The sequence below is a fragment of the Trachymyrmex cornetzi genome, unplaced genomic scaffold, assembly GCF_001594075.2.
Source record: "Trachymyrmex cornetzi isolate Tcor2-1 unplaced genomic scaffold, Tcor1.1 scaffold210, whole genome shotgun sequence".
Lineage (NCBI taxonomy): Eukaryota > Metazoa > Arthropoda > Insecta > Hymenoptera > Formicidae > Trachymyrmex > Trachymyrmex cornetzi.
Genome location: NW_017296742.1, coordinates 541,399 through 555,131, shown reverse-complemented (window position 1 = coordinate 555,131; position 13,733 = coordinate 541,399). Strand labels below are relative to the sequence as shown.

Sequence of the window (13,733 nt, the reverse complement as noted above, 5' to 3'; positions counted from 1 at the left end):
ACAATTTGATCACATGACCATTGCGATTGGTCAATTCTTTCTTCATCCGAGGTCTCGGACCGATTTTTAGCATCGTGGACACAAGGCTTTACACAACCCCCGACTGAGTACGGATGTGTAGTGTTGTGTCGACGATAATGCTGAATTCACACTGCATCCGATTTGCGTACGACTCTCTGCAACCAATCAGAAAACAATTCCGATGGATTTTGTTCGAATCCGAGAAGAATAAGCGACTGTGATTCGCCCATTTCTTATGGCTTAAGGCTTAAAACTCTATTGTTATTTATATATTATTGTAATTGGTCAGTTTCTTACGGCATAAGGCATAAAACACCTATTGTAGATCCGGACTTACGCCTTAAGTTTTTTATGTGCCATGGCCTTAAGGCCGTGACACAGACTTTTGCATAAAGCATAATGTATAGTGCATAAACGAATCAACTAATCAGAATCTTTCTTTTCTTCCCATTCCATGGAAAAGAAGAATTTCGATTGGTTGATTCTCTTATGCACTATGCGTTATGCGTTATGCAAAAGCTTGTGTCTGGGCTCATACTATTAAAGACCTACATCCTTACGGGAGTTCGCGTCTTTGTGAATATTGAAGTGATTAAGAGTTAAAAACTGATAATATTGTACTAATTTTATGATTTATTAGTTTAGTAGATGCATTTATAACTCAATAATACTCGATTTTTCTTTAAAATTGAGATTTTAGTGTTATCATCAAAGTTTAATTATCAATAAAGATGATAATTACAGCTTTACAAGTATGTATATTTATTTATGGGACATTTATGTAATAAAAAATCATGAATTTAATAATGCATGAGCCAAATATTTATGTTAATAATAGCAAATTTATATCAATTGTCGGTAATGTTAGCGTTCTTGAATTACTCTTGGGGCCCTTTTTATACCGCCGAAAATTTGTCCAGGGTTGACGGTCTTTAATAATATCTCGTCGGTGGCAGCGGTTAGCGCAGTGAGTATCATTTAATCTTTGTTCAACACTTGGTGAACAACAAGGATAAAGTAATACTTCTGCGCTAACCGCTGCATAAATAAATGCACGCAATTAGTCGAAGTAATCTGGGGCTCTATTCTTGAAAAGAAAAGAATACGAAATTCTAGGGAAATGCTACAGTATACGTTACGTATACTATAATATTTCCCTAGACTTTCGTATACGTTTCTTTTCAAGAATAGAACCTCTGAATATCAACTGTGATTGATCAATTTTGCTGAATAACAAACTGCAATTGGTCAGTTCCAGTATAACAATCAATCGATTAATAGCGTTTTCGGCCCGATCGGGTTTGCACCAATCTGGGTTGGATTAATCTTTCCTATTGGTTGACGTCACCCGCTCTACCAATAGGAGAGCACAAAACGCCATTAATCCAACCCAGGTTGGTGCAAACCTGGCCGGGCCGAAAACGCTATAAGATCGGAGTTGGTGTGACCGGCGTTTTTCCGAACGTACTTATATTTACCAAAAGAACAAATCAAGAAAATCTAACCTATTATTTCACAAAACTGAAATTTTATCTATATATGTTAACGAGATGCATTCTTATCAAATGTGCTTAAGTATTCTCGCTTGTAAATCCGTTGTATGGGTTGTATGAGAGAACGTGAAAGATTCTATCAAGATTCACTGTCATTTTTTTCTTTCTGCAAACACATCTGTATTGTGTCCCAAGCACATCTCTGTACTATTCTGTAACTTTCGGCGGTTAGAATTACGTCTGTATGCTACATATCTCTCCGAATTGACAAAATACTCTCGAGAATGTTGCAAAGGCCTTTAATTGTTGCGCTTAAAAAAAGGTAACCATAATAACGTGACCTCGAATTATTCGCGAAATTAGATTTGTATAAACTTGATTTTATCCTTCTAACAGAGAAAAAAATATGAATGGAATACACTTATATTCCATAGAAAATTCATTATATATTTTTTGCTTCTTATTTTTCAGCTCAACTCGCTCGCAATATCTCAATGCCTGGCAAAGATGTAACTTCTCCTCCCAAAGAATACCTCTTGATTTAAAGGAGAATCACAAGAAAACCGTTACATCATTTCCATCATTGACAGAACCCATTCCGAATTTACCGAAAGCTGTTTATTCAACTGCAAAAGAGGAGCATCAAATAACGCACATCACCATTTTACCAAATGGCTTGAAAGTTGCATCTGAAAATCGATTTGGACAATTTTGTACTATAGGTGGTAAGTTGAGTATGATTTGGATATTATATATAACGTTTTCGACTGTAGCGGATTTGCACCGACTTGGATTGTATTGATGATGTTATATGCTCTATTATTAATAGAGCATGTAACATCAATAATTAATAAAACATTAATCCTAGGTTGATGCAAATCCGTTAAAGTCAAAAACTGATACTTGTTAGATTTGTGTGTGTATGAATGTGTAAACAGATTATTATATATATTTTAATTTTCAGTTCTTATTGATTCGGGTCCGCGATATGAAGTGGCATATCCCAATGGCATCTCGCACTTTCTTGAAAAGTTAGCATTTGGTGTAAGATTCTTTCATCACAAGTATTATTATTAATATCTTAGCATATAATAAGTATAAAAAATTATTGATCTGTACACACACACACACACACACGCGCGCGCGCGCGCGCGCACATACACTTGTATAGTTTATTCAATAATTTACACTTATTAATGGATATTCTATACCCTATTCATGATCTTTCTTAATTCCTGTAAGTCACAAATATATACAAAATTATACTGTGTTAATTGTTATAGTCTACAAACACATTTGACAGCAAGGATAAGATAATGCTGGCACTAGAAAAGCATGGTGGTATATGTGACTGTCAAGCGTCTCGCGACACATTTGTCTATGCGGCATCGGCAGAACGTCGCGGATTAGATATAGTAACTCAAGTTCTAAGTGATATTGTCTTAAGACCTCAAATTACAGAGAAAGAAGTAAGTATAATGTATAATATTCTACAAAACAAAATATCGTATCATGTTATTTAACCTCCAGGCGGCTGGAGTTTTTAGAAGATTCAAAGTTATACTTTGTACAAAATTTCCATTGTAAAGTTTCAAAAAGGTCAAGTGGTAAGTGACAAACTTCAGGTGACCCCAAAAGGTGTCATGCCGGCCGCCTGGAGGTTAATTAAATTATATATCATTAGTAACAAGCTGAAACATTTATTGATTTATGTCTTATTTCTTGTGTGTATATATATATATATATTTATATGAAAATAAATTGTTTCCAGTTACAAATAGCTAAACAAACAGTACATTTTGAATTGGAATCTTTACATACCAGGCCAGAACAAGAGCCTATATTAATGGACATGATTCATTCTGTGAGTTTAAAGTAATAGTTTTTTAAATACATCCTAGTGGAGTTATAAATGTATTTTCTTATTGTAAAGGAAAAAATGACGTAATTATATGGATATATTATATTGGTAGGCTGGGTATAAGCAAAACACATTAGGTTTACCCAAGATCTGTCCAGAAAAGAATATCGAAAAGATTGATAGGAAAACTTTACATACGTATCTCAAGCATCATTATGTACCAAATAGAATGGTAGTTGCTGGAGTTGGTGTTGAACATGATGACCTGGTCCACGCCGTTACTAAGTAATAGCCATAAATTTTCTAATAGATGACAAAATTTATTTAATTAAGTAATTTAGTAATTTAATGCTTATAAATTTATTTAAAAATATATTTATAAGAATTTAAGCAATTTATAAATATTTTATAAGGTAGGAGATTTTTTAGTGTAAGATTTTAGTATCATTTTTATGTAATATATGATTATCTTATATTATTGTTATCTGCTATATACTGACATAGTGTTATTTTTTAAACATTTTTTGAACTTTTGTTTATATAATAATAATATTATCTTTGATTTAGATATTTTGTAGATCAAAAACCTATCTGGGAGGAACAACCTGATCTTATTTTCCCAAATAATGCAAATACTGTCGATATGTCCATCGCACAATATAGTGGAGGATATGTTTTGGTATGATCACTTATATAAAGTATATTAAAATAATTTAATTTTTGTTGCAGAATTAAAAAAAGATAAATAACCGGCGTGTGTTTGTCTTTAATAGGAGGAATGTAATGTGCCAATTTACGCGGGACCCAGTGGCTTGCCTGAATTATCACATGTTGTAATAGGTTTAGAAGGCTGTTCTCATCAAGATCCAGATTTTGTTGCTATGTGTGTACTAAATATGATGATGGGAGGCGGTGGCAGTTTTAGCGCTGGTGGTCCTGGAAAGGGCATGTACACGCGTTTATACACCAATGTGTTGAATAGGTAAGATTTATGTTATTATTTTTTATAAAGAAAGAGGTTTTTATATAATATAAAATAATTATATCTTTTTACTCTATATCTTTTCCTATTAACTAATAATTAAAATGTTACGAAAAATGAAAAAATTTGTGATTTATATTCATATCTATAAGAGATACACAAATAATAATTTATCATACTTGCTCTTTTTGAAATTTTTAACTGAGAACACTATATCGAGAAAATTATATTATAGGTATCATTGGTTATACAGTGCAACTGCATACAATCATGCTTATGCAGACACTGGTCTATTTTGTATTCATGCTTCATGCACACCGTCTCACGTAAAGGATATGGTGGAAGTAATTGTACACGAGATGGTTACCATGACAAGCGGAATCTCTGATAGCGAATTAGCAGTATGATATTGATTTACATTTCTGAATCATTTAGTATATTAATCGTATTTTATACATAGATTGATTACATTTTGGAATTTTATCTTTTATGTAGAGAGCCAAGAAACAATTGCAATCGATGCTGCTTATGAATCTAGAACAACGGCCAGTTGTATTTGAAGACATTGGTAGACAAGTCCTAGCGACTGGTACTAGGAAACGGCCAGAATACTTTATACAAGCTATTGGTAAATTCTATAAAGTTCATTACAATTTAATAACAAAATTCCAGTTCTTAATATTCACAAAAAAATATAATGCTTGCAGATGAAATATCTAAGGATGACATCAACAGAGTAGCGCGACGTTTATTGAAATCAGCACCTTGCTTAGCGGCACGCGGCGAAGTGAAGACTGTACCTTCCATGGCGGATATTCAAAACGGCTTGCTTGACGCGCAAGGTCGGTTACCTGGTTCTCGTAGCAGATTATCACTTTTTCGTTAAAATCATGCATAAGATATTCCAGTCTTCTCATCTTAAATAAATGTCACTTATTCATATCCAGTTGTATATTAATGAGAAACACCAAACATTCAATTTTAAATTAAGTTGAATCTTGAAAATACAATATGGAATTACCAAAATAACTGAATTTTATTATGATATTATTAAAATTATGTATTTAAAAAAATAGTATTATCAAAAATTTTAAATAATATATAATATGCAAAATGTTCCTTGTATATTATCTAGATTTTGTATATACATGAGAAAATGAAAAATTAATAAATTAGATATACAAAATAATTCGTTTGTCATTCGGCAGCATGAGAGAAAGTAGACTATGCCATTAACCAGAAGCATAATGCAAGATACACAAGAGTAATCTCGCGCTAATGACGTTATGTTCAATAATGGATCTTATGTGACGAAATCGCAGATGGGTGTTAAAATGATTTAAGTTTTGATATACCACAAAATTAAAACTTACAATAAACCAAATTTCTGATTAAGAAGTCAACTTGTATTTTGGTAAATTATTAAAAATAAATGTTGTTTGTATAAATTATATACGCGCAATTATAATTAACAGATTTATCATATTTTTTGTATAGTTTCTCTTTTATTCTTCGATTAATACACATAAATTTGTGTATACATTGAAAAGACGATCCTGAATAAAGCACGGTTACACCTCTGCTTCCTCCAAGGTCTTGAGGAAAGATGCCTTCTTTTGCGCAACGCGATTTTTCCTCTCGGACAGTGACAATTTCGCGCGATTCCATCTCTTCTTGATAACTGGCTTTTCCCTCGTGACTTTTGTGTGTTCAGGGTTAGTTCTGATGGCTTCATGGGCCTTCTTGTATATATTCTCGATCTATTAAAAAAAAATGTTTTTTTATATTATCTCAATTACCTATATTCATGTAATAGCATGTATATATGTAACACAGGTTTATTTTAATAAACGCATTCATATATGCATTTACCATTTAACAACCAATGAAAATTACTATTGTCCAATCGCGACGCTACATAGACTTGAATAATCTAAACAGCAATTTTTAATTGGACGTATGTGTTGAAGTTATATTATTATAGTGAATATATTATATATTAATAGTGAATATATTAGATATATTCACTATTGCATTGCAATTACTTACATCATTCGCGGAGATGCCATTCTTAATATATTGTGAAAATTGCCTCTTGAAAGCTTCATCATCCTCTTCTTCTAAAGTTCTCATATAATTTGCAACATGTTGAGCGAATATGTGTTGTCGATGCACATCTGCATTGAACGTTTTTGATTCGCCATCATAGCCAGGGAATCTCTTGGTACTATAAAACAATACACGAAGTTATTCAAGTGCAGCTGAAATAATAAATTATGTATTTTTGAAAAATCATATTAAAATACTAATCTTATTTTGAAATTTTACAACAGTCATTGTATCAAACACAAAACAAAAAGACAAAAATAAATTTTAAAACTTAAACGATGCACATGTCATAAACTAACATGTGTATTTACATATGTTATCAAGCAATTGTACAGAATTGATTTGATATTATATAACTGTCTTATTTGATTTTATTTATAAGAATAAAAAGACGTTTGAAGTTTAAATTATCAAATTAATAAAATAGTAAATATTAAAATATATAAATAATCCTAACTTCTTAAAAAACTTTTAAAAATTCCATGTTTCATTACAATCGATATTATTTTATACAAATATTTGATAGTTTTTGCTATTGGGATATATAACAAGGAATAATCGTGTTCTCTTCATAAAAACATCAAAGCAAGCTGAAATAATTTCAAATATTGCACAAATACATATTTAAAAAATAGCAAGAATACTTAAGATTTTTTACCTATGAGGGATATTGAGACCACCATCAACCGCGCCTTTCATAGCACCGAAAACTCGAGCGCCCGTCGTAGTACGCATTAATCCGGTGTCCAGGTAACATCTAAATGCACCTGGGCCATCGTCCAATTCCTCAACATTGTACTCATCGCCAGTCACTTCTGTAGTACCCACATATAAGGAATCTAATCCCAGCTTCTTAAGAAGCTATAAAAAAAAAGTTTCATGTTTGATTAGAATTGTTGATATTATTTTATACAAGTATTTGTTAGTTTTTGCTAATCAGGAATACACATCAGGGAACACATCGTGTTTTCTTCATAGAAACATCAAAGCGAGCTGAGTAGATCATCATGTTAGTAATGTATAAAAAAAAACAAAAGAAAAAGAAAAAAAAGATTACTTACTCTCCTAGCCAGGAGTAAACCAGTGCAATAAGCAGATGCATAGTTGGTAAGACCAACTTTAACTCCATATTTAGGAAGTTCATGACTGTAAGCAGCACATACAATCCTATCCCCTTCAATTCTTGAATAGGCAACCTTGTGTGTAATATATGTCATTAATTACAATTATCTTTACATAAATTTAATATATATTACATAAAAATTATAGCTGTAAAATGCTATTTCAAATTAAGTCTCTGTTCAATTGTAATTGAATTTATGTGTATTATTTCAAATTACCTGGCATGTAATATCCTTATTGGACAAACGTACAATCAACCTATATTTAGGTGTATTATACTTGTTCTTGTCCTGAATAGTCAGCCGTTTACGAGCATAATAATCAGTCTTTCCTTCACGACGCCTCTTGAACTTAACTTGGTACCGTTTGAAGTACTGTTTGTTCTTGACTACTTTGACAAAACCCTATAAAGGATCATGTAACTGTTAAAACAAGAATGAAGATAAAATGTTTCAAGTTGTCTCTCTACTGTATTCAGAATAAGTCAACAGGGTAAAAAGGTTTTCTTTTCATTTCTGTATCAAAGTGAGCTGAAGATTTCATCATAGAAAATTTATGTATGTTCAATATTCACACTATTTATCTCTTTCTAATAAGCACATATTTGCAGTATAATTAAATTAAAATAAAATTCAGTATTATGTTCATAATTAATCTTAAGCCTGTTCTTTATAGCTGAACTTCTTGCATAACTCATCTCTTTTCTTTATTTTTTTTCAACGTGGAGAGAAAAAGAGGAAAGATCAAACATGCTCCAAGTTCAGATAAAAAAAAAAGTTTCCAATTTTATGTGTGAAAATATTTTCTCTATTATATAACAAAAGATAAAAATATTCACAAAAAGTATGAAAATGTGATCTTTAAATATGAATATTTAAGATATTTTTAGATAAATAGTATTAACGCTACATATATGAAAGATATGTGCCGATATCTCGATAGGCGTTAGTTCTAACCGTTTTAACCATGCGGCAAGTGAATCTTTCCAGAAAATAAGCATCTCGCTTTCTCGTTTGTTTTCAATTAATTATTTGTGTATATCACAGTTTATTTTATCAAATAAACATTATATTGAGAAGAAGTAACTTACCATTATGTTAAAATTATACGAAAAACTTAATCCCCGAAACAATCCGCACGACAATGAAGGTGGAAAGGAAAGAATGGCGATGGAGCAGAGATCAAAGAAAATGTAACAAAATGGCGTATGATCGGACAACTCCGCCAACTCCCTCAATTCAATACAGCGATATTAGCGACAATCGGAGTCAACGGAGGTCGGCGGTAACAAAGTGATGAGTAAAATTGGCGCCTTAAATTAAAAATTCGTAAAATTACGTAATCATATGTGTAAATCGTTAATCATTCAATCAGTAACTGAAAATTCAAAATGTTACTTCTAGCAATTAAAAAAGTTGAAATTACTTCTATAATACTTGCTACATAAATATGGCAGCAATTAATACACTAAATAGGAATTAATTCTTAAAAACTATGCATTTTGTTACAGCTTATTTTTGTGATTTTTATTTTATTCATTATTTGTACATATTTTATTATCTGTTGTGTATACAGTTGTAGAACTATACAAACTGTACTTTTGTCTCAATCATTGTCTAATAATAATTCAAGATTGTTTTACATGTTAAACATATTGTACATACATAAAATGTGACATAAAAACGTTATAAAATTATCTAGTTAAATAACTTAAAAAAATATACAATATAATTAAAAAGGCATAAATCACGAACGACTGATATAGATGACTTAAGTATTATATATTTGATATATTACAATAAATACAATGAAAATTACAATAAATTTATTCAAATATATCATACTTGCCATCTATATCAGGCGTTCGTGGTTTATGTCTTTTTAATTATATTGTTGTATATTCTTACCACGTTTCTTTCAGTGGCGAGGGCCACACTAAACTCGAAGAAGAAGACCACGTTTCTAACCTATATTGTTTAAAAAAATATCTTACATGAATTGCAATAATAATATGAATGTCTACACCTTTTTCGCGAATTTGTGTATAGAATGCATCACTGACATATCATCTCGTTCTACTAACCACTCCTTGAGAAGATGTTCGATTCTCTTGGCATCAATCTGAAATAGTGCTAATAATAATAATAATAATAATAATAATAATAATAATAATAATAACATAGAAAAATAATTTATACATTTTTATACAGTATAATTTTCATGGAAAATAACAATAAAAAAATATTTAATAAGTACCATATTTGCATCGATATCGGTAACTTTCAAACCTTTGATCAGACCAGTAATATCTACAATCCACATCTGTTCACAAATTGTAGCAACCCATAAGTTGGGTGTCAATTGACCTATTATGTGTTCACTTTCAAAATCTGATCTGTGAATTAATCAATAAAGTGTATTAGTACATAAAATAAACGATCTTACGTTATATCATTTAATCCTTAATAAGTTCAACCTTGTGATTATTTTAGCTCTGTCGATGATCCAAGGTACTATTGTCCTCATATTTAAGTTTTCTTTTCTCTCATTTTTTGTATTTTTCATTTTCTCGAACAATTGTAAAAGTCTGTTCTTATTTCTTCCTGAGATTACTTTATTTGCATCGACTTTTCCTTCAGGCTTTTTGTATCTTTTATGTTCCTCTTCTTCTTCTTGTGCAACATCGCGATAATAACCACGCTCTTCGGACGACATTTGCTTCCAAAAGTCGGTAATTTTTCTTGCAGTTTGGGCTGCAGTTAAAGTAGGATTTTCTTTTAAAACTAAATACAAGATAGTTATTATTATAACTTTAAATTTATATTACTTATTTTATTTACTATGCACTTTTTTTACAATAATTATTATATGTATATAAGTAATATATAAACAATTTAGATCATGGCACAATTATATATACCTTGTAATCTAACATGTTTTAAAAATTTAAGATCTTTGTGGTCAACATGTGCTCTACCTGGTTCCAATGTTTCATCAAGTTTATTATTTAAGTTGTCATTTGATTTTTCAGTAGCAATATCCGATTTTATATCTGTACCACCCTGTTGCATTTGACAATAGTATTAATTGTACTATAATTCAACAATAAAATAAAATTAAGATTAATAAACATTCTACAATTATTAGAATTTAACCTTGAGTCCAGTGACTTGTCCTTTACTCCACGTTTCCATTGTAATTTGCTCTTTTTCTTGGATATTTTCTTTACTAGCATCGTTTTTGTTCATGGAAATATTAGAGTTTTCAATTTCTTCTATAAAGTCAAAATCTTCACCAAGATCTACTACAGGTAGTTGACTTAAAGTTAATATTTCGTCTGCTCTGTAATTTACATTAATATTTATGTAGTTGTCCATAGTTCCTAAATATTATAACATTGATATATTTATATGAAAAATCAAGAACATTAAAAAATTCACGTATTAGTTAACAATATTCTATATACTAACGCCTTATCTTTAGGCACTGTTGTGGTAGAAAAGGTGGTATCATTTGAATCAGAATCACTCAAATTCGGTGATTGTATATGAGTTGTTAGAGCCAATGCATCTTCATGAGTATGAGCCTGATTCTGTTGCTCATTTTGAAAAGATTTTTTACATTCGTTACTGTTATTGAGTATTGATTTCTCTTTGACAATATTTTCTTGAATAACTCTTTCTTGTATTTTTCGTTTTTTGCACGCAGGCCATTCAGTGTCAGCAATATTTTCATTCGGATTAGATGCATAATCCTCATAACAGACAGATGTATCTAACGACACGTTTTGTTCAGCAATCTCTGTAGTTTTAAGTCCATAGAATTTTCTTATACATTTATCTACAGCATTAAGGACTTTGTTCTACAATGTCAATTATATAATTTGTAACATTTATGTGTGTATTTTTTTACATTTTTTAAAGCTTTGAATTGATTTTTATCTAATTATCCATTACTTTACATATTTTATATAAGTAATTTACATGATTATTATAGCTTTATGAAAAAATTAATATATCTTCATTTAATATTAGATACAATATGATCTAAATTTTTTATCTTACCTGATCTTTGAAAAGAATTGCATCTTTATTTGGTTCTAGATTGACGTCAATATCCATTGGGCTCAAAGTAATATACACAAGAAATACTATTTTCTTTCTATATGACTCTTGTTCAAAATGTTCTAATATCATACTATTTACTAGCTATGTGTATAAAAATATATTTACTTTTTTATTATTTTATAATGAATATAAAGACTACATTATTTATATTTACGTGCGATGAGATTTGTAAAAAAAATTCAGTTTTTATTTGAGTTTATATATATAAACATAATAATTTTTACATAGAACATACCTTTTCAAGAGCCTTATGCTTAATAGGCCTATTATTTACAAAAATATAGTGTAAATCAGGATGAGAAATTTCTGATAAATCTTGAATCTTTTTTGAAGGCAACATTAATTGCAGAGTGAACTGAAAAATAATGAAGATGTAAATCATAAAAGAATTGTTAATTGTAACTAAACATATTTTTTCCTTAATTGGATACTAATAATTTTTCAAATAATTTCAAGAATGTACTTACCTCTGCATCCTTAGACTCAATCCATTCCATGTTAGACATAATTTTTCTGCCAAGTATGTGATTTACAGCTTCTCTGATATTATTTAGACTTGGTTTTGTAAATGTAACATTATTATTCACTCTAAACTGAATTCGTACATTTGGTTTACATATCCCAAAACATTGCATTAGGATCTCCAATAATTTGATAGTCTGATTAGCTTTCTTCGTATTCGTAATTATTTGTCTCCTCACAGGCACTTGTTTAAATAAATTTCTTACTTGTACTGTAGTGCCTAATATATAATAAATTAGTACATCTTTTAAGAACACATGTGTTAAAGTATTATTATAATCATGTATATTATGACATATCTTACAGAAGTTTAAGAACTGATAAGTTATTTTTTTACCTATACTTCTATGGCAAGATTCACAGTTTACAATTTGTCCATCATTATTCATTACATATGAAGTTCCAACGTCATCCTCTTCTGTTTTTGTTATAATAGTAACTTCTGCTACTGCACATATTGCGCTAAGCGCTTCTCCTCTAAATCCAAATGTTTGTAATGCATCTATAGAAGTGATGAGATTAGAGATATAAGAATTTGCTTTAGTGCTATGACTATAGTCTAAAAACATTTCCATAAACTAAAATATTAGTTTAGTTTCTATCAAAGTTCTCAACTCAATTTCACTTCAATGTAGTATGCTGTTTTCATTAGAAGTAGAGATCTAGGCTGCGTTCCATTTAATGCTCACATCGTTCGTGGAATCCTTGTCATTTATTGAATATTAAACAAGGACAAACGATGCTCGCGAGCGTTAAGTGGAACACAGCCCTTGTGGATCAAAGCAGGAATGAAATAAGTGTAATCAATGCATTTCCATCGATTTAAATTTTGATTCTAAAAAAAACTTTTGTTGATTCTATGCCTCATTAGGTATGAATTAATGCTTCGATGGAAATTAGACTGTTGTAGATTGAATTACAAGTATTACCTAGATCTTCAAAATTTGCTATTTTAGACGTGTAGGAAGGTAATGCCATGTATGGTGTATTCTTCTTAGATATGCCGTACCCATTATCCTTCACCTCTATTAAAGATGTACCATTATCTACCTAAAGAATACATAAAGGTGCGTGAATATAATGCATTTCCTTAAAAAACATCATGCAAATACATAAATATACATTATATTGGTTGACGTACAAGGTTAATTTCGATATTGTCTGCATCGGCATCGATTGCATTTTCTATTAATTCTTTCACTACGGCGTACACGGATGTTATTATTTGTGTAGTGGTAATTAATTTTACCGTTTTGACGTCCAATGCCAAAATCGACATCTTTAAATATCATCAAATAAAATATTTGCGCCGTGTTTTTACAATTTAAAATGTCACATGTGAAGTGTGGAGTGCACCAGCATGGAATGAATAGCGGTTCTGTTCTTTGTAGTTGCACTACATCGTACCTTCTGCACTTCAAGTGAAATAGATATATATTTAGACGTTGGAGAGAAAAAGAGAACAATACAAAGTTCGGTTAAAGAACAAAGTGCAG

At 30.4% G+C, this 13,733-nt stretch overlaps 2 protein-coding genes across 4 annotated transcripts; one reads left to right on the top strand and one right to left on the bottom strand.

Annotated features, from left to right (window-relative positions):
- Positions 1 to 1,488: 1,488 nt before the first annotated feature.
- LOC108760003 (mitochondrial-processing peptidase subunit alpha) lies at positions 1,489 to 5,762 on the top strand. Of its 3 annotated transcripts, XM_018505766.1 has the most exons (12): positions 1,489 to 1,836; positions 1,986 to 2,239; positions 2,479 to 2,558; positions 2,798 to 2,983; positions 3,286 to 3,378; positions 3,488 to 3,660; positions 3,943 to 4,054; positions 4,149 to 4,357; positions 4,593 to 4,758; positions 4,853 to 4,985; positions 5,065 to 5,199; positions 5,566 to 5,762. In XM_018505766.1, the coding sequence occupies exons 1-12, from the start codon at positions 1,799 to 1,801 to the stop codon at positions 5,568 to 5,570; spliced, it is 1,584 nt and encodes a 527-aa protein (XP_018361268.1). In that variant the 5' UTR covers positions 1,489 to 1,798; the 3' UTR covers positions 5,571 to 5,762. The 3 variants fall into 3 exon arrangements, with proteins under 3 accessions (XP_018361268.1, XP_018361266.1, XP_018361267.1); XM_018505764.1 differs by lacking the exon at positions 5,566 to 5,762 and having other exon boundaries at positions 5,065 to 5,375; XM_018505765.1 differs by lacking the exon at positions 5,566 to 5,762 and having other exon boundaries at positions 2,798 to 2,988; positions 3,291 to 3,378; positions 5,065 to 5,375.
- Positions 5,763 to 5,826: 64 nt separating this feature from the next.
- Positions 5,827 to 13,531, bottom strand: RpL5 (ribosomal protein L5). The gene is given in 16 exon segments (XM_018505767.1): positions 5,827 to 6,117; positions 6,407 to 6,584; positions 7,125 to 7,327; positions 7,528 to 7,662; positions 7,807 to 7,992; positions 9,845 to 9,983; positions 10,065 to 10,371; positions 10,509 to 10,650; positions 10,744 to 10,930; positions 11,059 to 11,450; positions 11,653 to 11,796; positions 11,951 to 12,070; positions 12,183 to 12,457; positions 12,575 to 12,739; positions 13,167 to 13,366; positions 13,368 to 13,531. Coding segments are annotated over 16 exon segments (3,111 nt in total). The 5' UTR covers positions 13,517 to 13,531; the 3' UTR covers positions 5,827 to 5,928.
- Positions 13,532 to 13,733: the final 202 nt, after the last annotated feature.

What these genes read in the sequence shown, in the direction of transcription:
- LOC108760003 (XM_018505764.1), top strand. Translation starts at nt 1,799, where the DNA reads ATGTTGCAAAGGCCTTTAATTGTTGCGCTTAAAAAAAG. An exon ending in ATTGTTGCGCTTAAAAAAAG is followed by an intron (nt 1,837 to 1,985) that starts GTAACCATAATA and finishes CTTATTTTTCAG; the next exon opens with CTCAACTCGCTCGCAATATC. An exon ending in TTGAAAAGTTAGCATTTGGT is followed by an intron (nt 2,559 to 2,797) that starts GTAAGATTCTTT and finishes TAATTGTTATAG; the next exon opens with TCTACAAACACATTTGACAG.